This window comes from Mchenga conophoros, linkage group LG5, assembly GCF_057382185.1.
Source record: "Mchenga conophoros isolate Kocher_MC1m ecotype Shallow Benthic linkage group LG5, M_conophoros_male_GT1.1, whole genome shotgun sequence".
Taxonomy (NCBI): domain Eukaryota; kingdom Metazoa; phylum Chordata; class Actinopteri; order Cichliformes; family Cichlidae; genus Mchenga; species Mchenga conophoros.
This window is the reverse complement of record NC_140530.1, coordinates 28383770-28410145: the sequence shown is the minus strand read 5'-3', so window position 1 is coordinate 28410145 and position 26376 is coordinate 28383770. Positions and strand designations below refer to the sequence as shown.

The window sequence follows — 26376 nt, the reverse complement described above, 5'->3', positions numbered from 1 at the left end:
CATCCCCAGGCTTCTACCTTTCTACCTATAAAACCCGAGAGCAGTCAAATGGTGGAAGTGGAAGCTAAATTGGCTAAATTGACCGCGGAGTCATCATTTTGCGTTTCTACCTTTAAAAGCCGGAGAGCAGTCAGTCAAATGCTGGAGTCATTCATATGTATATTAGGTCGTTACCTAGGAATTCTAGGTAACGACCTAAGGTAACGACAAGGTACCACATGTGTACCTGTAGCAGTGAACACATCGCACAGTGGCCTGATTTTTTTTGCATCTGTGTACTTGGATTTTAGGTCGCAAGCCACCCAAAACTTGCTCCATGCACCACTCAGCAGGCCATTTGTAAATATGTGTACAAATGGTTGGTTTTTTGTACTGTTTTTATCAATAAATGTCAGCAACAAAGGACATACACCCATGTGTGTTGATTTCTCCCTAAGATGGCAAACTGAAACACTCCAAGTTGGTGACTTTTGGAGATTTGTTTCCCTGGATGATTGAGAATGCATCAAGATGAAACACAAAAGGAAGCTCACCGCTTTTAGCAGCTCCCCCACCCCCTCAATCACTCAGTGAGTGATTGAGGGGGTGGGGGATTGGAGTGTTTCAGTGTTTCAGTTTGCCATCTTAGGGAGAAATCAACACATGTCCTTTGTATGTCCTTTGTTGCTGACATTTATTGATAAAAACAGTACAAAAAACCAACCATTTGTACACATATTTACAAATGGCCTGCTGAGTGGTGCATGGAGCATGTTCATTGGTTCATGGACCTCCCTGAACTAATGGCATTTACTGAAAATGTTGAAATGTACTCACTCACTTTTTATCATTATTTGTAAATATGTGTACAAATGGTTGGTTTTTTGTACTGTTTTTATCAATAAATGTCAGCAACAAAGGACATACACCCATGTGTGTTGATTTCTCCCTAAGATGGCAAACTGAAACACTCCAAGTTGGTGACTTTTGGAGATTTGTTTCCCTGGATGATTGAGAATGCATCAAGATGAAACACAAAAGGAAGCTCACCGCTTTTGTTGCTGCCATAAATGCCATTAGTTCAGGGAGGTCCATGAACCAATGAACATGCTCCATGCACCACTCAGCAGGCCATTTGTAAATATGTGTACAAATGGTTGGTTTTTTGTACTGTTTTTATCAATAAATGTCAGCAACAAAGGACATACAAAGGACATGTGTTGATTTCTCCCTAAGATGGCAAACTGAAACACTGAAACACTCCAATCCCCCACCCCCTCAATCACTCACTGAGTGATTGAGGGGGTGGGGGAGCTGCTAAAAGCGGTGAGCTTCCTTTTGTGTTTCATCTTGATGCATTCTCAATCATCCAGGGAAACAAATCTCCAAAAGTCACCAACTTGGAGTGTTTCAGTTTGCCATCTTAGGGAGAAATCAACACACATGGGTGTATGTCCTTTGTTGCTGACATTTATTGATAAAAACAGTACAAAAAACCAACCATTTGTACACATATTTACAAATGGCCTGCTGAGTGGTGCATGGAGCAAGTTTTGGGTGGCTTGCGACCTAAAATCCAAGTACACAGATGCAAAAAAAATCAGGCCACTGTGCGATGTGTTCACTGCTACAGGTACACATGTGGTACCTTGTCGTTACCTTAGGTCGTTACCTTAGGTCGTTACCTAGAATTCCTAGGTAACGACCTAATATACATATGAATGACTCCAGCATTTGACTGACTGCTCTCCGGCTTTTAAAGGTAGAAACGCAAAATGATGACTCCGCAGGGGTCTAAGGTAGAAAACCAAAATGACTGCTCTCCGGGGGTCTAAGTGCTAATAATCACACAGCCATCCACCAGTCTCAGAAAATCCCCTTACTCTAAATGTTCAAGCTGTAAAGGTGTAACATCTCACAAACAGAGTAAAGGTACAATAACACACGTACACACACCTATGGATATGTATTCAAAGACATGGATAGTTACAACAGAAGCACACACACATATAAGGGCTCCCAAGCGCTCGACACAGACCCACACATACACAATTCCCTATCCGCTCCTTGTGCTAGGCCCCTGCTTCATCCCTTGTGCAGTCTCTGAAAGCCATTAGTTTGAAATGGATATTTTACCAGAAAGGCAGAAACAGCAAAGAGAGTGACAGTAAGGGAGAGAGAGAGGGACTCATCTTTGGTCATCAGCAATTATCTTTTATGAAAGCTGCCAAACGGGAACAGGGGATAATTGGCCGCGGCCCCCTTCACAGAAACATACATTTCCCTAATTGCGTATAATTGTGAAGTGAGTTCTTGGCGTGGAGGACGGAGGTAATTGCGGAGGGCCGCTGCGTTTGTCCTGACCGCTAAAGGAGCCCTCAGCCATTCATGAAGCCTCTCAGAGTGTAATGGAAACACACATACACATGAAAGCAGCTCCACTGCACAAAGATAGATGTTCATTCAAGTATATAAACACCCCACTACACATGTGTTAAAATACACACAAGCACAAGCACACCTGCCAAAGCACATACAGGTAAATGCGCACCTGTTAGAGAGCATGCACACACACACGTGCTATTGATGTACACATAAAGAATATAAGGCAAGAGGAGACACGTTTGGACTTTGAAAAAGATCCATTCATTTCTACCCTCACCGTTCTCTTATATACACACACACACACACACACACACACACACACACACACACACACACGTATTTTCTTCCTTTAAGCTGTACTGGGGTGCTGAATCAGCACAGGAAATGATTTGCCAGGAACTTTGTTTGAAGTTTAGCTTCTAAAGTATATCTGTCGTTCAGAAATAAGTGACCCTTATAACAAATTATACGCCTTTTTAATGGTTAGTTTGGGATTTTGTGAATTTTTTTCCCCCTCATAGCAGACCTCGGGCCTCTTCTGCTAATGCTTTCATTGTAATAATGAATTTAAAGCACTCTGTGAGCTACAGGGGATAGTAAAGTTGAAGTAGAGTTGTCAGTTTTATGTGTTATGTCCCTATTTCAAAACAAAGTCTGTCTCTACTGTACTAACTGGACAAATAACAGTTGAAATATTGTCAGTTTATTGTGATTAATTTTTTATTCTTTTCAAAAACTCTGGCTGTTGTCGTTGCCACGTAAACCATCTCCTCATAAGTATTGCTTTAGCTAGTGATAAGTAGATTTGTTCTTGTTTCAGTAAACAACATAAGGCACTACTTTTAAAGACATCATTTATTTTTCCAGCTCCTACCAGCTTGTTGTGAAGGAGGTGCGCAAGTCCAAGACCCGCCGTGCCGCTTCTGAAGCCCCCGAGTGTTTTTCTGTCCCAGTGAGCTTCCGCAATGCCTCCATCTTGGACTCACCCTATTACATTGCTGCTGAATTACCACCGTCCAGCCTCACGGTGGTACAGCCCTTCACTGTGGGGGACAACAAGAGCTATGGTGGTTTCTGGAACCCTCCGCTGTCACCTGCCAAGAGCTACAGCATCTACTACCAGGCAATGAGCAGAGCCAATGGGGTGAGTCTCAACTCTCCAGAAGTACCCATTGTAACAGGAAGTGGCATGTTCATATTTCCCATTTGGCCATATTAGATTTTATTTAAAAGTAATTAGACAAATTAGATTAGTTTACATTGTGGGTTTATTGTCATGTCATTAATAACGGGAATAATAGTGACTTTTGAGGCGCACAACACATGGTGTAACAAATTTGATATGAAGCTTTACCAGGATTATCTTATTTTTATTTGTCATAAAAAATAATTTTAAAAAAACAGCAACTTTAAAACCATTCTTTGGCAAGCAAAAGCAAAAGTAAAAACAAAAATATTATTTCTCCATCTCAGCAGATTATTTAAAAAAAGGGCCAACAATTCTGTTCCTAAGTCATTAATGTGACAGCAAGTGATTGAAGTTAGAATACATTATGTTATGGGCGTCTTGCGTGACTTCTCAAGCCTGTAGTTTAATATACTGAAGGTTATGTGTTTGCTTATCAGAATAAATAAATAATTAATATAAAAGAACACAATTACAACTCCCTCTGGGAATCCCCACTCCTAGCATTCAGCTGTTGATGTCTGTTTGCTGCCCTTTTTGTCTGGTAATTATACTGTCTGCGAATACAACAACACCTCGCCCACCTCCCGCCACCCGTGTCCTTCTCATAACTCATTCACAACTTCAACTTGGCTTTTGAATTTCCATACTACTCTGAACTCCTGTGGGGGTTATTTTAATTTTCCAACGCTGTAACCACGGTAACTCAGTTTGGAGAGCGAAGCCGGGTGAGCTGGCTGACTGTTGTGATGTAATATCCTCCTCCAGAAAGCAGATTTCCCACAATGCAGTCATATGGAGAAAGGCTGTGTGCAAGCGGGTGTGTGTAGGGGGGGGAATTCTTGCATGACTGAACAAGTGTGACTGTGAGCAGATGAGTATTCATTTAAAAGTGTAAATACTCGCTCGTGTGCCCCACTTTTGTGTATCGTGTGTGCTTTGCACACCTGTATGTACAGACCCCAAATCCAGTCAAATCAGAGTTCCTTATTTGATTGGATTTCAGTCAATCCAGTCAGTTTCAGGTTTGTTTAGATGATGAATTGGGGCATTGTGTGGGTGCTTAGTGGTTAAAACGGAAATAAAAATGCAAGCGCACCTGTGTAGTCGCCTTAAACAAGATGATTTGATAAGGAAATCAGGCATAGAAATAGACACGTGTTCATAAAGCATGATTTTTTTGTTTTTTACCTGATTATACTTCTCTTTTAAATTTCAAGTGATTGCAACAACCAGGGTGGTCTATCGATTTTACTTTCCCAGACAGAAAAATGTCAGATAAATGTTAAATAAGTAAGATTTAAAATGATGGACTTTACTGCAGTCTGATCAAACCATTTGAATTACATGTCAAAAGGAAAAGTCAGTCGTTATTACTACATTACTACATACACTATATAATACATGAGTCGACTTTTGTTGTGATTTGGCATCATACAATTAAAAATTAATTGAATTAAAACATTTTAATTTCAGGCACAAATCTTTGATATTTTGTGACTGCATTGCTGTGCAACAGTCTCTTTTTAACTAACCAGGGTTACATACAGTATATTTCAGGGATCTGAGGTGAGTAAAATCAAGGAGTCAAAACCTCCAAAGATAATTATTAATGTGGATAATAGTGAAATCCTAAAGTGGCAAGAGTAATCATATTGTTCCACAACATACATTACATATAGGACACAGGACTCCTGAACACGGTGAATGAAAATAGGTTGAACACAACTGGACTTTTTGAAGGGCACATCACCTTTCTCACACACCCACGCACACAGGGTCATGTGCAGACAGACATCACACACACACACAAAAATCCAGGTCTTGAGTCAGTTGTTATTTTTTTTGGAGCCATGCTTGCTACTCAGATCTAGCCAGCAGATTCACTGTGGACATTTTCATCCGCTCTGAAATGACTGCAGAGCCACATTGGTGCAGAAAGAAGACAGTCAGTATTTATTTAATGTATTCTGTAAATTGCATTTAGTAATAATATGTGAAAGTGATAGTTTGTCAATCAAGGATTTAAGTTATCTGTAGTCCTCACAAAGTCCTGTGATTTGTTTAATTTCTTTGCTGTCAGTCATTTCGTAGTGTAGGTGTCACTTTTTTTCTGCAGCAGTAGATGTCTCATATTGGAAAGAAACTCCTCATTTACATTTTAGAGGACTTGGCTCATTTGTCGTAGTTTGATCCCATGGATGAAAGTCTGTTTCTCATTCTCTGCCTGCCTTGGATAATCCTACTACTTTTTTCTCCCCCTCTGAGCTCCACCTGTCTATCAAGGAGAATGTCTATCCGCAATCGTTTTCCTTCTTTTTTTTCTACCATATCTCTTGAGGACATTTAGAAGAAATTGTTCTCTCAATCCACCCACTCTCCATCTCTTCATTGCTCACTGCTGTTTTTTTCTCTTTCATCTAATAAAAACAATCAAATTCTTTTTTTAATCTTCTTCCTCCCTTTCCTAAATTCTCTCCATCTCCATCTGACTTCCTCTATGCTTATGACAAATGTTTTCTCTGATTTAACCCTTCATGCTCATCTGTTGCTCACCCCCTTATCCCCACTGCTTTTCCTCCTTCTCTTCAGCAACCACCTGTTTCCCTGCTTTCTTTTGGGCTTGATTCTCCCAGAGGTAACATCAGTCTGATGCCAGTCTCTCATCTCCTGTCACTGTGCCAGTTAGCTCTGCACATTAAAGCTACTAGGCAATCTCGACGTCTCCATGTTGTGCGTTGCCACACGAGCACACGCGTCGCCCACCCACCCATACACACACACAAGAATAAATGCCTAGGGCAATAAGTAAGAGAAGTAAGAGCAAGAGTGGTTTGGGAGTAGGGAAAGAGAGAGAATTGTGGGAGGGGTAATAGCAATCTAAAAAGAGTAAAAGAGACATTAAACAAGATATAATACTAGAGGCAAAGATGGAAGTCAATAAAGATAAAAACTGATATGAGCGGAACTGTCATGAGTTTGGTTACTGGAAAAAAATACTTTTGACCCAGTGTGTTCATTAGCATTTAACCAAAACCACAATCTATACTTAACCAAGTTTTCTTTTTAAAGATGTACACAAGCAGAAACGAGAATGTGAGCACGGTTATCCATTTTGATCACCTCCCTGTGACCCAAATGAAATCCTTAAGTGGGGTATTTTATTAATTGAGTATGCACGTTGCCTCTGAGCAAATAACAACCAACAATATATTAAAGTTTCTAGTTGCAAATGAAAAGTAACTAAAGAGATTAAGGAGAGGTTTAGAAAGGTTGAAAGATCACACCTAGTGTTGTTAATTTTTTAATATAGAAGCAGGACAAAAGTCTGAAAAAAGATTAAATGTGTCTGAAAGATAATATACACAGAGCTACCTGAAGTAATAGGTTTAAAGAAGGGCGACTGAGAAAGGTCTAACCAAGATTTACTTGTCAACATACATAAAATGATCCGTGGATAAAATGGATAAAAAACAGGATGGGAAATTTGGAAGAAATTCATGGGAGGACAAAAGGAGGTGAAGGATTTTGGAGATTCTGGAGTCAGGGAAGGTGGAAGTATTTGAAGAAAATGGTAAAGGAGGAGGAAGTAGAATGCAAGGAGAAATGGGGTGGGAAATGGCACAAAACAAAAGGAAAGTGTGACAAACATGGAAAAACATGCCCTTCTGCAGTGTGAGAAATGTAGCCAGACACCTTTCTTGACAAGTAAAAAGCCTCAGGGGTTGGCCAAGATGCTCTGACAATCAACGTCACACACGCACACGCACCAAGCAAGCCTCAGAGTGCAGTTTTTGGAGAGTGTAGGAGAGAGACAGAGGAAGTTTTACCAACTGACAGTCAGTGTCAATCAAGATGCACTCAGATGACTCAGAAATCCCTAAATGCATTTTTTCTGTGTGCTGGTGTATGACTAAGGCTCACACACTTTCGTACGTTTGGCTTGTGGGTAAGTGTGTAGGAATTTTTGCACGTACATATGTCTAAGTTTGCATTTGTGATAGACTTATTAAGATTCTATTCATTAAACAGCCATTTTTCAAATTAAACAATGGAAGCATATACTGTGCATGAGCAATTCATGCCCATGCGTTTGCCTGCTCATCTGAGTATCAAGAGTTTTTGGTAAAAGAATGAGCTTCAGGAAAAAGAAAAAGAAACAAAGTGTCAAAGACAGGGTAACATTATTTTTTTTTTTTTTTAAAGTTGTTACCCTGGCTACATGGGGTTGCCTGGGAACTCCAACAGCTAATCACAGTATCCAGAAGTCACAGAAAAAACATACATGATTGAAAATCCTACCAGTCGGTTAGAACACTGAGCCAACCAACTGTGATTGAATTGGGGAAAAAAGGAGAGGAAAAGACTGGCAAAGATGGAACGATAGATGGATGGAGAGAGAGCTCACCCACACAGCAGCTGCATCTCTCTTGCACTTTTAGTATTCCTGTCAGGCTCTACAACGTTAACTACTACACACAGAAATGAATGCTGTGTTCCATTGTAAACACCTCAACCCCCTTCTGGTCTCCAAATGCTCTGTATAGAGTCAGGGCAATAAATCCTTATATTTATTAGCTTCGCTTCTTATAACCCCCTGAGGCTTAGTCCATTAGCATGAGCCAAGTGGAGGCCGTGTTTCTGTTCACAGTGACTGTGAATCCAAAACAACCACGCCTCTAAATGGACCATAAATGGGTACAATAGGGTCAGTTTATAAAGAAACACAATTCATTGGTCCTCATGAAACTGATCGTATTCCAACTGTGTCCATTCATATGATACATTTCACTCTTAGAGGAGTAGGCATATGAAAGAAAGTATTTTGAAACATTTGTTACTTTTTAGGCCTAATCAGACAGTTAAAAAAACGATGTTTGAAACCCCCAGGATGTCACCCATTGACTTTTGAAGCCTTAGAAGTAGCGTTTTTGGATGGTTATTTCTTATGCTTCGTCTTATGCTTTTACTGCCCCTTGTCTGCGGACCCAAGGTGCAAACTCTTGGGAACCAGTCTGGACTGTGCGTACCTCAGGTTATAGCAGAAGTGATTCCTATATCCTGTTAGTTCCCTTACATATAAATCCTTCTAAAGTGCAAGGCAATAGGTATGTGTAGGTTCTCACATATGTCCTTGTAAGTTGCAAACCTTCAAAAACATAATAACTCATATGCCAAGCAAATAAAGGGGTCACACAATACTAGAATCTTGGTAGTCAGTAGCAGTACTACTAATATATTTTTGTGGTGTAATTACAGTATCATAGAAATGAGCAGCATTGAGCTCTTTTTTTGAGGAGCCATGTTAATGTGTTACAAGTACAAAGTTATGTTACCTTTGTGAATATTTTATGTTGAGCATTGCTGCGACGCAGCTGTAAATTCAGTATTCATTATATTCTGTATAAATGAAATTATGTTTTGACAAGTTTAGTGTCCCATATCATGAATCAAAATATCTTCAAAAACAAGTCTCGTTTTGTTTTCCCCCACTGAGGAATTTGTTCAGTCTCTAGTAGATACAGCATCCATTTTTTTTAGAAATAGCAAGTGGCATGATTTTTGTCATTAGCACACATGTATTGGCCTGGTGAAATCCCTTTTTTAGTCTTACGAATCAGTTTTTCTTGCCCTCTATTTTACATATTAACTGAAGAGTACATTAATTGCTCTTGAAAGCCATGTGTGTACATGTGACTCTTATCATAAATTCACTCTCAGTTTTCTACAGGTTCCTTCAGTCAAATTATGCACAGAGACAAATGAGGGAAACGGATAAATAAGACAACAAAGCAGTTGAACAGCCAGGGATTGAGAGAGTCATTATTCAGACAGACAGATGGACAGATGGAAAGCAGACAGAGATTTAGTAGAAGCAGGTGTGTTTGAAGATGCTCATAGGATCTATCATTTGCTTGCATGTATCCTTTCATAAATCTTTGTAAACATGACAATAAAATGAACAATATAAGTTAATGGTGTTAAATCCTCAAATACCAAACTGTAGTTTGAATAGAGCTGGACTTACTTTTGGCCCCTGACCACATAATTAAATCTAAAAAGCCAATCTAGTGGAATATATAAATGATGTTTTTGAGTAGGGGTCAGATGAGGTGCAGGCTGCTACCATTTGTTCTCTTATGTTTAACTTTGTTATGTTATGTTTTGGAGTGTTTATGAATTAAAACTTGTCACATTCAGTGCGGTGGGCTTTTTGTTTGCTTTTGAACTCCACTGCTAAGAGCAACCTTGAAGAAAGAGTTTTTCTTCTGTATTTAAGCACAGAAATTAGCTTAACTTTAGGCTTTGCAAAGCATCTCTTCTTCTTAAATTATTTTGTTTCTTCCTACAGGAAGACCGTTTACAGTAATCTAAGTAAGACCCAAAATGGCACAATTAAAATGAAAATGAGTGTACAGAAGCATGTACATTAGGACTGATTTTAATGCTGAGGTAACACATTTCCGTGTTGGTAGCTGCTGTAGTCTTTATATTTGATGAAGACAAATGGGCCAAAACATGAAAGAGGCCAAGTGGGTGAGATAGGTGCACGCACTGATGACAGCACATCATAAAAGAAAGAAAAGAGGAAAAGGCACGGGCAGCAAAGGAATGAAATGTGCTGGTTTAAAAGACAGAGGCTGAGAGACATCTTCTACCCTATTTTCTGTAAATATCAAGATATGTATACTGTAGTTTTATATTGTACTATGTATGTATTTTTTATAGGGTCACATTTAAATTCATTGGAGAATCATATAAGAGTATTCCTTCAGTACATTCTGTTGTCATCTGGCTCAAGAGCTATGACAAATAATGGGAGAGACATAATTTGGACAAAAGTTTACAAAAGGCAATTAATTAATTAATGTGGTGTTTTGTAGTGTAAAACCTAACAAACCAAAATGGCCAATCCCAAGCCAAACAAACATATATCAAGTTTCACATTACTATAGTTAGTTGGATTTTTCCCCATAATAAAAAGTGTCCCATTAAAACGACTGTGTACAACTGAAAGTCTGCTGATTATCACACGTTTCTCGTTAGTGCCCTAGCTCCTTATCTATCCTACCTTTCTTTGTATCATGCATGACTGACTCCCTTTACTTCCACCATCCCAGTTTTTTTGCCAGTTTATTTCCCCGCTCTGTTTTTCCCTGACTTGGATGGTTTGATTTGAATATCTACCTTGTTTGTCTTCCTTTTTATTGCTATTAATTCTTGTGTGTGCTGGTACCCAATGTTGTACTTTTGCCCTGTTCATTTAAGCAAGAATTAACTGATAGAATCTCACAGATCATATCCAAGTCCTTACTGGCTGTCACTGTATCAAACACTGAATATAAGCATCTTACTATCTCTCAAACCCTCTGCCCACTCCAGTGCAAGCACTACTGCACACAGTTCCGCTGCATATAGACTTAAATAATGGATGTTCTTCTACTTATGCCCATCTTATGGGAATGATGACTGCCCCTGATGACTCTGTGAGTCTGTTGACCCATTTATGAGATCAAAATATTAATCTGCAGCTTTATTCCAGTTCTTAATATTCAACAACAATAGGCTTCTGTAACCCGAGGACTGATGTAAGAAAGTCAAACCTGAGACAGACAACTCTTAAATGCTCAAGCAAGACTAGCCAGGTGCTCCCAGTTACACTAATTAACTCCACCTACTAGGAACCTAGAAGACAACACAGAGGGGCAAAGGGGAAAATACAGTAGGCCCTGGCCAAAGCTTAGGGCCATCACAATGCTGAGAAAAATGAGTGTTTAATACCAATGAAGGTACTTTTGTACTTTTTTCACTTATTTATATATGATGTGTGGAAAACCATTCGAATCAACACCAAGAATTGTACAGCATATTGATCCTGGTATGATTGATGTGTCAATCATGTGTGTTTGGACAAAATGAGAAGCCAGTGGCATGGTTTTGTGATCTTACTGATGATTAAGACCAATGATTACATGGTGTATGCAATATATGCACTGTCAGGCAAGTGGTTACTGTATGCAGTCAACCTATATATTAAAGAGGGTACCTTGTTTTAGTCTGTTAACTATGATTTAAATACATTTTTTAAAACTGTTGTGGACAAATTTCCAAAGCATGATTCCTGATTGATTTTCTGGTTCCTGTTTCAGATTTAACACTTTTCTTTGTCAGTTGTTTCAACGTTTTCTAAAAGTTTTCTAAAACATGGTGCTGAGTTTGCAATTCAAGATATACTGCAGCCTCTGGACATCAGCTGATCTCAATGCCTGCCAATGTCATCGGATGGCTGATACATGCGGCATTTATGTTGTTTTAGCTTGACCACAGTTGCTGTGTATCTGGAGGCCAGTTTACAGCCCAACTATAGCTCAGCTTTTCTTTTTCAAGCTTTGTCTGACTTAATGTCTCTGTCTCTGCAATCATTGTTGTCTGCTCTGTTTTTGGGGGTGGGTGTAGCTCAGGAGGTAGAGTAGGTTGTCTACTAATTGGAAGGTGGGTGGTTTGATCCTTGTATAAAGCACTTTGAGTGCTCAGTTGTATAGTATAAAAGTGCTAAATAAGAACCAGTCCATTGATCATTCTGTACAGAATAGAGCTAGTGCCAATGATTTTTCAATACTGCAACAAACGAAACTTGACTTATGCCTTGGAGAATACTCAGAAAAAAGTCAGATTTCAAAGGGTTTTCCACCATTTTCCTATGTGTTCAACAAAGCCTTACCCTCATGATTCAAAACACTAGTATCTGAAAAATTAACTGTATATTTTACCACAAGGTAATTAGTTAACCTGTCTGTCTCTCTCCACAGGAAACCAAAATCAACTGTGTCCGCTTGGCTAACAAAGGTATGAGCAGCCTTCCATTGATAGTCAACATGCACATTAATTATGATAAGATATTTGTAATTTTAATTTGAAATTTGTTAGTAGTTCATTTTAAAGAAAAAATGGTGCGAATACACAACCCCCTAGAATTGTGTTGTGCTACAAGTGTATCAGCCAAGATGAGAAGATTGCACACTATTCTGGAAAAGGTGAACTCACAACCATCAGCCCGGGCAAACCTATACCACATCCACGTTATCTTGCATGATTTTGTCGCATAGCATTCTCTCTCCATCTCTTCTATCCTTATAGCCCTTTTCACACTCACCTTTTCTGTGACTTTCCTCCATCATGCTATTCTTTTTGCATCTCACACCACATCCATGTTGGTCATCAATGTTCAATGTTCAAATTGTATTCGCAGTATAAAGGGTATAAAGTGGAACATTGGGGCCATTATAATACCAATTGACCACCTTCATTAAACCCAGTGAATGAAGGCTAAAGTGTTAGCTCCAAAACCCATTTCATCTTCTTCTGTTATGCTTTCCCCATGTCTCCCATTTTTATTTGCTGCTCATCTCTGGCAAATACACCCATTTATGTGCCAGGCAATATGCTTTAAAAGCTTTTCAGCTTGCTATTGATTTTTTCTCTCACCTCGTCTCCTTTATCTGTTTTAGTTTTTCATCTGCATCAGGCATTGATTTGATTTTTCCACATCTCCTTTGTCTGTTTCTGTATCTCTAACTCTCTTATTATTTTTTTGTCTACATAAAACATTTATTGCTCTTTTATGAACATTCTTATCTTTTTTACCATTCTTTTTTTTTTTAATCCATTTTCATTTTTTTCTTTTCTTTTTTGAGTGAGATGTACTCTGGTAGGATGTCTACAGTGTCTAAACACTGCGCTCTGTCTGTCTGCATGTATGTGTGCTTGGAAAAAGACATGCTTTTAACTTTGTGGCCGTCTTTCATATATTTAAAAATAATACAAATCTATTTTGAGTATGTGAAATTATATGTAATCCAAAAAAAAAAAGATTTTTATACATGAAGTATCATTAATATGCTGTTATTTGGTGTTCTGAGGCAATGCAGATGGCTGATTTTGCAAATAATTATGATTATGTTTGCTGCATTACCTAATATCCAATATATGTGCACTTATCATGCACTATTGCATATTTACAATAAGTACGTGACATCACTTGCTTTCTTTCTGTTGTTTCTGAACTGCAAAAAATAAAATTGTGAGGCCTTAATCTACCACATTGTGAGCTATTAAGCATTTAAAGGTAACAAAGCAATAATAGCTCAAGTGACTTTTGAGAACAAAAGGAGGGACAACTAGAGCCGCATACCTGCCTCAGTTTTACTCTTCCAAAACAAATATTCTACCATTAAACTTTTAGTAGTTTTACAGTATTTGTATTAGAATGCTGTATAAAGGAAAGTATTAACTAGAGTCAGATGCCAAAATTGGTCTCTCCACCAACTTTCCCATGCCACAAAGTTCATAATTTATTTTCTTTTAACCATCACTTTGTTTCTTCCGTCTTACATTTCCCACTCCCCTGTTTTTATTAACCCTTCAAACCAGGCTAACAGACATAACAAGCTCCAGTGATAACCGCCAACACCATATCTGCATTCACTGACAACTACTTTGTAATAAACATCCTCACCAGCATCACCTCTTTCTGGCCTTTTCCTGGTAATGGGCCAGTCAAGATGCTCATTGAGGGTTATTTCCTAGAAATAAGACCAGTCATATCCCAGCTGAGTGGTATTGATCTCATGGTTCTAGTGCTATCTCTCACCACTGCAGTTTCTCTCCTCCAAGACAGATTGTGCAATTGAAAACCAGGGAGATCTAAAACTTGATGAATTGAAGAAAGACAACTATACATCTTTTTTTCTTAGACTTTTTCTTCTTTCTTTTCCTTTTTTGTTGTTGTTTGTTTTCTCTCTTCCCTTTCTTTCTCATGCTTTCCGGCGGGGACGTGCGACCCTTGGCCTTAGTGGTAATAGGTAGGGGACAAATAACAACGCCGTACATTCTAGTCATCCCAAGCGAAGGTGATTATTGCTTTATAGGCAGAATATTTTCTTCCCAATGTTATGTCACAGTACAACCATAAACACGACGCAAACACTGTTTCATTTTGGTTGTCCCCTGCCCTACACCCTCCCTTTTTTCTTCCCTTTGTTAATTTTTTGGCGTTACCTTTCCTTCTCATCACCATCTTAATACATTTGTTTGCATGTCTGCTCTGCTTCAAGCGTTGCTGGCTGTGCTTGAACGTCCTCTCTGTCTTGCATGCACACATACACACACATTTTTCACACACACACTTAAGTGAAACCATGCTGCTTTTGTGCATGGTCAGTAGCGCAGCTGTTGCACCATTACGCTGATTGTAGGCTTTGTTTTTTTTAAAATCTTTTATTCTTTAATAAAGTATAGTTTAATATTAAAAAGAAAACTGACTAGACTATGAATAAATACATTTTTTCCCCTGTTCCCCCAACTTTATTAACAATGCATATACTATTCTGAAAGTATAGTTTCCATTTTTGCAAGTATGATTATCTGATTGAAAAAAGGGATGGTAACAATTTTCATTTGATAATCTTTGACCGTTGTCTCATCCACAATATCCACCTCTTTGCTTATTCTAAAGCCTTCGTGTATAGGTCCATGACATTTGTTGTATAATATCAAATCAGTGAAGATGCTTAATTCAGTTGTACTACATGCTCAAACACCTAGCAGAGTACTAAAAATGTTGAATAATAACAACTAAGTGGTCAAAACATCAATTAATATGCAAAAGCCACCAAACAGAGCATGGTGTGGTTTCAGCAGAACCATTATGTTAATTTATGTCTCATATGATTTGTATCCTTGTATTTGGAAAGAAAAGAAATTCATTTCTGAATTTGTCAACCATGTCAAGTTTTGGAGCTTTGCCACCAAGGCTGAATAAATTTGTGTAATTCTTTAGTGAGAGATCCAGCCTTTGAATGTGACACAATTACTGTATATTAACTTCTGAAAAAGAAGATATCTCCTATTAGTTAGTTATTATTAGACACTGGAAGAATTATAGTTCAGTAATGTGTTTTCTCAGCTGTTTACTGCTATTAGTGTGTTTAGTGCAGTGAACAACCTTAAATCGACAGAGCTGGTTACTGTGGAATATTTAAGTAAATTTTCAATGACAAACACAAAATAATAATAATAATAATAATACCAGCACAGTTCTTTGAAATCCAATCATCCATCTGTAATAAATACACAGCAGCTAAACATTGTTTATTAAATTGTGTCAAAACCATAGCAATTCTAATCCTCTTAGTATTTGTTTTTCCAATTCAGAGATGTGACAGTAGAATATGAATGTCATTGAGTGATACAACAGTCAAAATGTTGACTTTAACAATGTGGACACAACAGGGAAGCAGTCAGCAAAAAGCATTATTATAAACTGCTGTCACAGTTATTTGTCAAGACTATGAGTTTATTGCACAAGAATACCATAACACTTATTGTCCTGGGGGAAATTCAGTTTGCAAGCTCTCGCAGAAAGAATTATGCATATCATGCACAAGTCTGAAACTATAAACAAATAAAACTCTCAATTGAATAAAAACTGATTATATTTATATGAATGCAGAAGATCTCTGGGTACATTAAAAACCACATCGTTTTAAAACGGAACTTACTTTTGCAATGTAGCAATTCATGTATTATATTTAATATCATATTCAGAGGACCATTTAGGCAGACATCCTAAATTGAAAAAGTGGTGCATAAAATGCAGCTTTTTCTCTTTCTTTGTACTCCACTTAGTAGAAGTCACACTTTATTAATCTATCCTGCTTGAGAAATGCTAAACGACTCGACTTATTTATCTAAAGCTGAGTCTATATGGAACGTAAAATTTGTCCACTTATTATAATCCTTATACTCACAAACCTTTTTTTAAGTAGTAATAATATAACATACTTGAAATTACTTACTTGCGTCTTCCAGAAAGAATACTCTGCAGTCTCTCTTCATGTGTACAAATAAACTCTCACTTAAAGCTGTATTTGTTCAGTTGCTTTGGCAAATACATAAGAGACCACTGTGATAAACTGTCAATATGGCTGAGAACAAATCAGTTAAATAAATAAAATAAATAATTCCCTGACTTCATATGCAGCCCACCACGTGAAGCAGATAAATACCATTGCTACTCTGTGCATGCATGTCTCTCAGACATGGTTGTGGATTGCATCATTCACGTCACATATTAGTAATGCAGAACTAAAAGACAGCCTGCAATTTGAAAAAAGCTTTTGTACCTCTTAGCCAAAACACTGTTGTTTTTGTTTTTTCTCTTTTTTTTTTGTAAAATAGAAATTAATTTCCAAATCATACGTTTTTGCTTACCGAGGGCAAAATAAACCAGAAGGTATACATTGCTAGGTGGGACTTTTACACTGGCAGGGTTTGAATGCCCAGCATGTTCTCAGCTACCATGGCTCATAGGAGCATCAAACCCACCCCTTGTCATTCACACATTGGTATTATATGTCAGTTTTAATTCCCATTCCCATTAGTCCTGAGGTCGATTATAATTGGTGGTGTTCAGAGTCGTGTTGTAACTCACACAGACACTGTGCAATACTGACGCAACATGTGGCTTGCTATCTGAGTATGTGTGTGCATGTGTTTGTGTGATATGGGTGTGCATGAGAACACTGTAAAAGTCGTTGAACCCAACTACCTCAGACAAACAAACATACTTTTATTTGTAACTGCTGCTGTTTTTCCATCATTGCCAAGTGCTTACTTGTTGCTGCTTCGTCAGTCAGTTTTCTGTCTGAATTTGCAACACATTGAGTCAGAATGTTTAAAAAAAACTCTCATAAGGAGCATTTGTAGGTAAGTATCTAGGGATGATGTGACATTTATGGCACAATACCATAAGGAATGGATGAAGTTCTTTTCAGGCTGCACAGTGAGCGTGCAGGCTTCAACTGCATTTAGACCTGGCAGAAACAAAAAATGGGGTGGGTGGATAGTGGACTTTTTTTGTCAAGAAAAAAAAAGGCCTGGAGGAACATGAAACACTGAGAAAGAGACATGACAAAAGTCAGAGACTGACTCTAAAGATTTTTTCCCTCTTCTTACTGTAGCATTGTGCATGCGGACAGGTGTACTTGCTTACCTCTTCACCAGAAAGACATTGTTGTGAATTGTTGTATTATGCTAAATCCGCCCTTCTGTCTCTGGCTTGAATTTTCCACCTGCTCCAGTGAGTTTTCACCTGCCCCTGCATAAATCTTAGAAGGCTCTTTGGAAAGATGTCATCAGCATCAGGGGAGGGAGACAGTAAAAGTAGAGAGAGGAACAGAGTGGAAAGGAAGGGAGAACAAAATACGCAATGCCGAGAACTGCAAGATCTTCCATAGAGCTGCAGACCAAGGGCAGCTGATGATCATTTTATAGTTTTTCCATTTCTGATGAGTTACACCAAGACCAAGCTTCTTGCTGATGGTCTTGTTGGCCATTCTAGCCTTGTGCCAGGTCTCTTTTGGAAATTAGATTTTTACTCTCAGTGAGATTTTTTTCCAAGATTAAATAAAAGATTAATAATCGTGTATGTCTACAATCTTGCCCCTGATGTCCTTAAACAGGTCTTTGTTCTTGCCCATGGTGATCGGGTGAGGTTTGAATGGAAGAAAAATATTGGTGTGATTTATAAAAATAAGGAGTTGAGATCAGGAGTAAGAGTGACAGATTGACTGGTTTGCTATCTGTGTGACACATAGGCACATAGGAGCCAGAATTCTGACTGGGTCATAGGGGATGAAATAGTTATTTCACTCTGTGACACGTAGATCAATTCAAAAAAAAAAAGAAAAAAGTTTTTTTTCTCAATTTTTGCTTTATTGCTTTGCAAGTCACTGAGAATGAGCTAGTGTTACGTGATTTATCACTTTTTTAAAATTCTAATTTAATTTGTTTTAACAAGCTTGAAGGATCAGGTTCTTGAAAGAATTTTTTTTTTCTTTGTACCTGTAAGATTTCAGCAACTGCATCTGACATGAAAATCACTTCAGCCTTTACCTTGGCACACATTAATCTAATGTCTTCTATTACTAGAAGATGTATTATCTTCTATTCTGCCAAATCAAACATGTGGTGATACTTCAGCTGGCCACCACAGCAAGTAGCACCACATGTTTGATTTGGCAGTTTTACGCTTGTCTACAGCTGGAATCAAACTTGCAACCTTTCACTTGTCAATCAAATGTGTAAACCGTTACAATATAGAACCACAATAAATCGTACATAGAGCACATGACCTGTCTCATAAAGATGTCATAAATCATAAGTCCAGAAATACACACATGCATACAATCACTCAGAACGTGATTTAAGTATTTAGTAAACAGTATCCTGCTTTATTTAACATCAGTGGAAACTGGCGTATGTGTGTGTGTGTCTGTAAGACAGAGCTAATGGCCAATCACTACCATTGTTAATGTTCACAGAGACAGCTATCTTAACCGAGGTACCATTGGGCCACAGATACATTCAGTATATACATACACAAAACTGGACAGAGACACATTTCCAAAGTAATGCAGGTAGATCCATTCACGCAGAGGTAACTTGTTACATATGCAGATCTAGTTACATATACACAAACATGGACCTAAATGTTCAGAAACGCAGCAAAAGGCAGATTTAAAAGTATACATGCAAACACTGACATGGAGCGCTGTGGTAGCATAGTTCAGATTAGTAATCCTGTTAAACGTACTCAGCCATGGTAACACTAATCCACAGAGGATAAGCCCTGCAGCTGCTGACAAAACAGTACCGGAAAACTAAACCTTCAGGTCATTTAAGATATTTTTGCATTTATACATGCACCAGTAAAGCCTACATACTGTAACACCCTGCATCACCTATATATATTTTTTTAATCAAACAAAAATATTGCAGCAAATTCCCATTATACTCTGTTCAACTTTCCATTTAAGCGTGTTAGACAACCGATATCCTATAACGTGAACAAGTAAGTCAAACTCAGTGCACATGCACAGTGATCCATGCCACTCAAACACACAAAGAAAAGTACATTTGTGAAGACACACAAAATACACCCACCTTCAAACAGTGATCTGCACCTGACACACATACACACATCCACGCTGAAAAGAACCATTTAATATGCCATTCAGGGGTGCAGGAGTGCGTTGGAAGCTAGGAGAATCAATCTTCTCTCCATTTGGATGAGATTATGTTTTTAATATCTCAGGTTTTACTCGTAATTCCTCCCTGATAATTTTATCATGTTCTCCAAGTAGGGGAAATCAAAAAAGGGGAGAAATGGTATAAATGGGGGGAAAAAAAACACCCTCAAAAAACATTATACCCAGTTGCACGTGTGCACACTTACACATCCTATGTGCATTCAGGAACACAAGATATTCAAGGGATTAATGCCTTTTGGAAGTAATCAGTATCATCACCAACCCAGTGTTGTCACAATTACAGTGGCAAACATTGAAGCGGTTCCCTTTAATGTTTTCTGTCTTTACTCCATTCTGCGTTAATACAGAAGTCAACTTTTATAAATTAAAATATTCCATGACATCCTTTTATTTTTTTATATTTTATCCCGAGCCAATTATTTATTTTCGCTCAAGTTCATATTTAAAGTTTTTGTGAAGTAATTCTCACCCTGTAGATATTTTTAGGAATTTCTGACAGTATTTGACAGTATAGGTGCATATATTTAGTTCTGCACTATAGTTTATATATTTTAGCATAGCTTCTGTTGAGGAAAACATTGAATCATATTTTTCCAGTACTTCAACATTTTGGTGCACAGTTGCACCAAAATGTTCAGTTCATTCTTCTTTTCTAATTGAATGTTCTTCCAATTAAAAGGTTTGTTGTTTCCAATAGCTTTTAAGATATATCACTTTTGCAGCAATTTACCCTATATACACGATCTAAAGTATTTATGCTTTGTGTTAGTGTTACCACAGTAACCCCTTTCCAAACCTTACAGTATAGTCCTGACAACCTATTATTGTGAAAACTAGGTGGTGTGAATTCAGGCACCTAGACAGCCATCCAGCTACTGGTAGAACAGTTGGATCTTTCTTTCTGATATTCCATGTCTTTCTGTTGAGTTAACATTACATAATAATAACAAAAAATTACTGTGGCCATTGCCATGTAGGCTCAATTCAGTCCATTCTCTATGAAACCACAGATGAGTGATTTAATGTTGCAAATATTCAGGTTGCAGACATAAGTATATGTGAGAATTTCCAGATTTCTTTCTTTCTTTTGTTTCTTTTTTGAGGTAGTGCACATTTTAGGATACTCATTAATAGAAAGTTACAGTTTGTGAAAAGATGAGGACATTCACACACTATGACACGATGCAAAGCTCTTCACTGTTCCAACTCTCTTTTTTAGCAACCTGGTATCTGCCAAGAAAATAATACCTACACCACCTGCCAGTACCTGTGGCAAGAAAGCAAGATGGATGCATCTATTTTATGTACTTACAGGCCACCTGTTACCTTAAACTGACAATACAGAAATAAATGAGGCCATAGTCTGCTCCATATTGTATTTGCACCAGTTGGAAATTAGTCTTATTTTGCTGTTCCAATTTGCTTCATCTCAACTTTTACCCTCATGTAATGGACAAAGTCACATTAGATCACTTCTTCTATGCCCTGGTCAGAACTCTGTTTAAGTGTGCCTGATTGGCTCCCAAACTGGCCAATCACAATGTTAAATGGAGCTGAACTCATCACCAGATGGGGTCCTCTCCTGTTACATCATGAACTGTTGAACCCAATCATCACATGGGCTGGTGAAGTGTGAACAAATGGGGTCACACTGAAATGTGTCAGGTGATACATATTGTGGATCACTCAGGGGGGAAATTGAGGTTTGATACACCTGTGGGGTGATTACCAGGGCACAGACTACAGGGAAATGTGTGAACTCGTCTCTTGCATGATCGCTCAAGACTTTGGTTTAACTATAACGTGCTTGACAGACACAGAAAAGTTGAACCTTGAACTCTTAAGCCTTTGCTGTTTACAGGGCTATAAGCTATTCGATAGTGTACCATGAACACTATTTTCTGATGTTGTTCATTCGATATAAAAGAGTAAGTAAGATAAAAAAAATAAATAAATAAAAATATTGAACGATCCCAACAAAGATTTAAAAACGTTAAAAAATTACTACATTGTATTATTACTAAAAGCAATTTCAAGTAAAACGTCCTTGCAAAGTCCCTTAGTTCTTAAAAGCACCTTTCCAATATCTGGAAAAGCACCTTTTCTTTTTAGAACCACTATCCTCTGTACAGTGATTACTTGGGGTGGCACAAGTGTAAAAATAATCACAGGTCCATGTCTTTTAAAATTACACTTTGCATTTTGTGCCTTTATGATTTTTCTGTTTCTCTAGGAAGAAAAAAGTCAAAAATCTAGTATATAAGATTAAAAATGTTAAGAGGAAGCAAAAACAAAAAGAAAGGAATATAAAAAAATTGTCTTTCTTTTTAGGGGGACACTATTGTCTCTGGAAGGGCATGTTATTCTTTGCCCAAGATGCTTTAATTTCCTAAATAACTGTTGTTTATGTCAGCAGTATTAGCTTGTTGCATAAACCACCCCAGTATTGTAACTCAGAGTTGCATCTTGGAGTGGGGGCGGTATTACACATGATGTACTAGGGGTTAGCATGCTAACACTGGTGTAGATCGAACACAATTCAGTCTTGACATGTTGTATTTATAAGACCTTCAAAATCTCTTCATTTTTTTTCTTCATAAAACAGATCTGCCGATATGGGGTACAAGTTTTGAAAACTCAAAGTGTTCAAAAAGCAGAACATAATAATGTGTTATTAAACTTACACAAAGAAATCTTTTTAGCAATAAATTGTCAGAGAATAACTGATGCATTCTTCTTTTTTTTTCTTCAAAGATGATACAGCTACACGACAGGTAGACTGTCAATGATTGAGCTATAAAGACTGAGAATATGTTGTCATTGAAGGCATTCGGGGTTTTTAAAAGAACATCTCCTCACCACGGCAATTGAGGACTGCAGCAGCTATTACTGAGTGTGCCAAGGTTAGGTGCTTAAGCCGTTAGCTCAGTGCATTCCACTGCCAACCTTGTGTTGTTATTGCAGAGGGGGCGAAGATGAGAGAGACGGGGGATTAAACTGAACTCCTACGCAGCAGTATTACTTTATTAATCGGCTGTCTTTGTCTATCAAGGTTATAACAAGAATCTGTTTGGCATATGTCTCCACGAGGACAGGGGCATTCATGTGCACGATCACAGATCACAAGCTTGGGGATTCTTGTCTTTGTCTTTCCAGTGTATTTTTTATTATGAACTGTCAGTTTTTAAGTAATACATTTTACCAGTCCTTTGTTTTATGTCTGATTTTACCTTTTGACATTCAGTCTGTTGAAAGTTATTGACAGTTACCTTTTGGTTTCTATACAAAATATCCTAGGAACTTATCTTTGACTTTTATAATTTTTAGCAACCAGTTACCAGTTGAGAAAAGCACTGACAATGAGAGTGCATTTGTGTCACTGTCTTAAAGGACAGACCAAAAACACTAAGCAGTTTTTTTTTGTTTTTGTTTTTGTTTTTTTTTTTAGATATTTCTGTGGTTCAGCACAGACGGTATTTGAAAACATTTTACAAAATAAATTCTAGATATAAATTTCATATATATGAATGAAACATCAGAAGAAATTTTCTTTATATGCCTTTAACACACTTCATTGGCCTCTCTGTGACCTTCTGTGACATCAGTGTTGATCAGATTCAGTGGTATTATCATTAATGGAAACTATGGTTAAGCTGTAACTCATATTACATACCATTCTTTTATTATAAAAATAATATATTTTATTTGGCTTTATATATCAGCGCTTTATATATTTGAATATGTTTTCTTGTTTAGTAAAATCAACAATATACACAAACCATTTATCCCCCTTCCCCAAGTTTCCCCATTTGTTTCCCCATAATTTGCCAAATTATTTAATCCTTACGTAACTCAAAGTGATGCAAATCCAGTCTGTACTGTGTTTTCTATGTACATTTCTGGACCATGAACCTGGATGTCGTTTACTGACTTACACATTTGTGCATTGTCCTTTGACTGTTTTTGTCCTTTGAAATGAAGTCAGTAATGGTTTAAGAAAAACAATTTTCTTTAAAACGTTATTCCACTATTCTTCACCTATATTTTAGGGGTGCAACGATATTCGTATCGATATTGAACCGTTCGATACAGTGCTTTCGGTTCAGTACGCATATGTATCGAACAATACAACATTTGTAATTTATTTTATCAACTTTCCTTCTGACGATGCTGTCTGTGTTGAGCGCTCAGTGAATCTGCGTTCGACTACTCCGCCTAGGCTGCACTGTCGAGCGCAGATCCACTGAGCGCTCAACACAGACAGCATAGTTAGGAGAAAGAGCACAGGGCAAGCTAGCGAGACAGAAGTTAAGCTCTCCTTGCAAGATGGACCTCCCCCACCCTCATTCAGATCTGGCTTTTGGAATTATTTTGGTTTTCATGTGACGTATGACCCTGAAGGTAAGCGAGTCATGGACTAAAGTAAAACAGTATGTTGGATGTGCCATGCAATGCTTAATTACATTGGTGTGAACTAGTGTGTTAGCGCAGTTAGCTCGTTAAGGTGTTGGCCGTCTAGCCCCATGCACGGGGCAATCGGCGGTAGCTCGTTAACGGAGATTTGCCGTGTTGTGGCGTTAAGGTCATTTCAACGAGATTAACCTGAAAGCACTAGTGGGAACACAACGAATATGACTGCACATTTACGCCGACATCATCCTAGTGCAAAGACAAGTGGAAGCAGACAAAAAAAAGCAAGCATGCTACTAACTTTAGCCGAGTCATTTAGACAGCTGTTAGCACATGATTCTCCTTATGCTGCTGAGAATATAGCCCAGAAGAAGCGGATAGTATAGCTTTTATTTTGGAAAGAGCCATTTCTCTGTAATAAACTCTCTTTTCCAAAGATGAGTGATTCCTCAATCAGATACAGGGCTTGCAAAATCGCTAGCCCGACGTCCCGGAGCTAGCGATCTTTCCAGTCGGGCTACAAAAATCTCTCTGCCCTGCCCGTTGGGCTATTGTAGGAAAAATATATGTCAATGCTTTTGCATTCTTTCAGAAATGTAGCTGGGTAATTATGTCATTGGCATCGGTGAGCCACTGTCAATATGTGACATATTGAAATCGCGTTTGAATTTGCGCTTGTTTTTTTGCTTTCACTTTGCAATGACAGCACTGATCTGTGAGTGATGATAATTTGTGCACCAATTCCTCTGACATCGTCTTATTTGAAACCACATTCGACTTCATATATTAGAACAAAATGGGAGAAGGAAGGAGGGATAAAAATATTAGAGGAAGAATGGACGGCAATATGGAGATATCAGTGGATGTGTACCAGCTCACAAAAGTGGAGGGAATTTGGCTGGAAGTGCCTAATTAGATACTTTATAACACCTTCTCAGAAGTCTCATTATGATGATAACCCCCCTGCTTGTTGGAGGAACTGTGGAAATCAAAGTGCAAATCATTACCATATTTTCTGGGACTGCTCAATCTTGAGGGATTATTGGAGAGAAATACATAATGCCTTACAGGATATCTTTAAACGTGAAATACCTCTCGAGAGTAAGACTATGTTCTTTGGATATATACCTCAGGAATGGCCTAAATATGATAAACATTTAATAAATATTTTATTGGTGGCCTGTAAAAAGAATATCACCAGAAAATGGTTATCCCCAGAGAGCCCAAACATAAGTACATGGATGGAAATCACAATGGAAATTTATAACATGGAAAAGATAACAGCTTCTGTTAACCACAAGCTGGAGAAATTTACATCATATTGGGAAAACTGGGTTAAATATATCACGCCTCATAGGCCAGATTTTACTATTACAAACCAATAATTATGATGTATGTATATATATTTATAGGATCACCCCATACCAACACATCCGTGTTTTTTTTTTTGTTTTTTTTTTTTCTCTTTTCTTAGGTTTGTTAGTTTTGTTTTTTGTTTTTTGATTTTCGGATTATGTGATGGTTTCAATTACTTCTATCGTTGTAAGTATTCTTCCCTTATGACTTGGATGTAAATTAAAATACTATTTCAGTATTTAAGGCAGATAACCTAAGTATGAAGAATGCTTACATGATGTACATACTGTGAATGCCTGCTTTTGAAACCTTAATAAAAATATGAATTAAAAAAAAAAAAAAAGACATCGTCTTATTAATCGTTAGCTTACTATGCAAACATGACAAGTGAAATCTCCCGCAGCAAGCTTAAACATGTGAGAGGTTGATCGCGCAGAGAATCGCTGAGCTTATGTGAGTCCGTGTGTAAAAGTAGCAGTATATATATTTCAGTTCTGCTGAGCCAAATAAGACAGGTCAGGGTGAAGAAGTGACAGCCAAAGAAAAGCTTACCACAAAACGGAGAAGTTATGACAAATCAGACTATAAGGCAAAAGGAAAGTGCAGCTTTATGGTTTCATGGACAAAAGAATTTCTGTGGCTGCAATATGACGAGCTAAATAACCAGGGGTGCACATAAGTGGTCCGCAGGTGCGCATTTGCTGTCAAAATAAAAAACGCGCACAAGGGTTAGGGTTAAATTTAAAAACTGTACTTTTGAGTTAAAATATATATTTATAATTTTAATAAATGACAAATTAAAAAGGCATGAACATTTTTTTGTATCGAAAAAATATCGAACCGTGACACCAAAGTATCGAACCGAACCGAACCGTGAATTTTGTGTATCGTTGCACCCCTACTATATTTCCCTTTATTCTTTGGCTTTATATATTTACCTGTAAGAGG

At 37.8% G+C, this 26376-nt stretch overlaps 1 protein-coding gene across 12 annotated transcripts in view; it reads left to right on the top strand.

The window, feature by feature from the left end:
- Nucleotides 1-26376, top strand: part of ptprt (protein tyrosine phosphatase receptor type T) — a 333988-nt gene that overhangs the window by 194068 nt on the left and 113544 nt on the right. For 6 of the 12 annotated variants that reach the window (XM_085274696.1, XM_085274693.1, XM_085274690.1 and 3 more), the window contains exons 14-16: nt 3232-3508; nt 12361-12397; nt 14404-14460. In XM_085274696.1, coding sequence (XP_085130822.1) covers nt 3232-3508; nt 12361-12397; nt 14404-14460 — 371 coding nt within the window. The remainder of the gene's footprint in view (nt 1-3231; nt 3509-12360; nt 12398-14403; nt 14461-26376) is intronic. The other 6 variants (XM_085274701.1, XM_085274699.1, XM_085274700.1 and 3 more) reach the window with 2 other exon arrangements.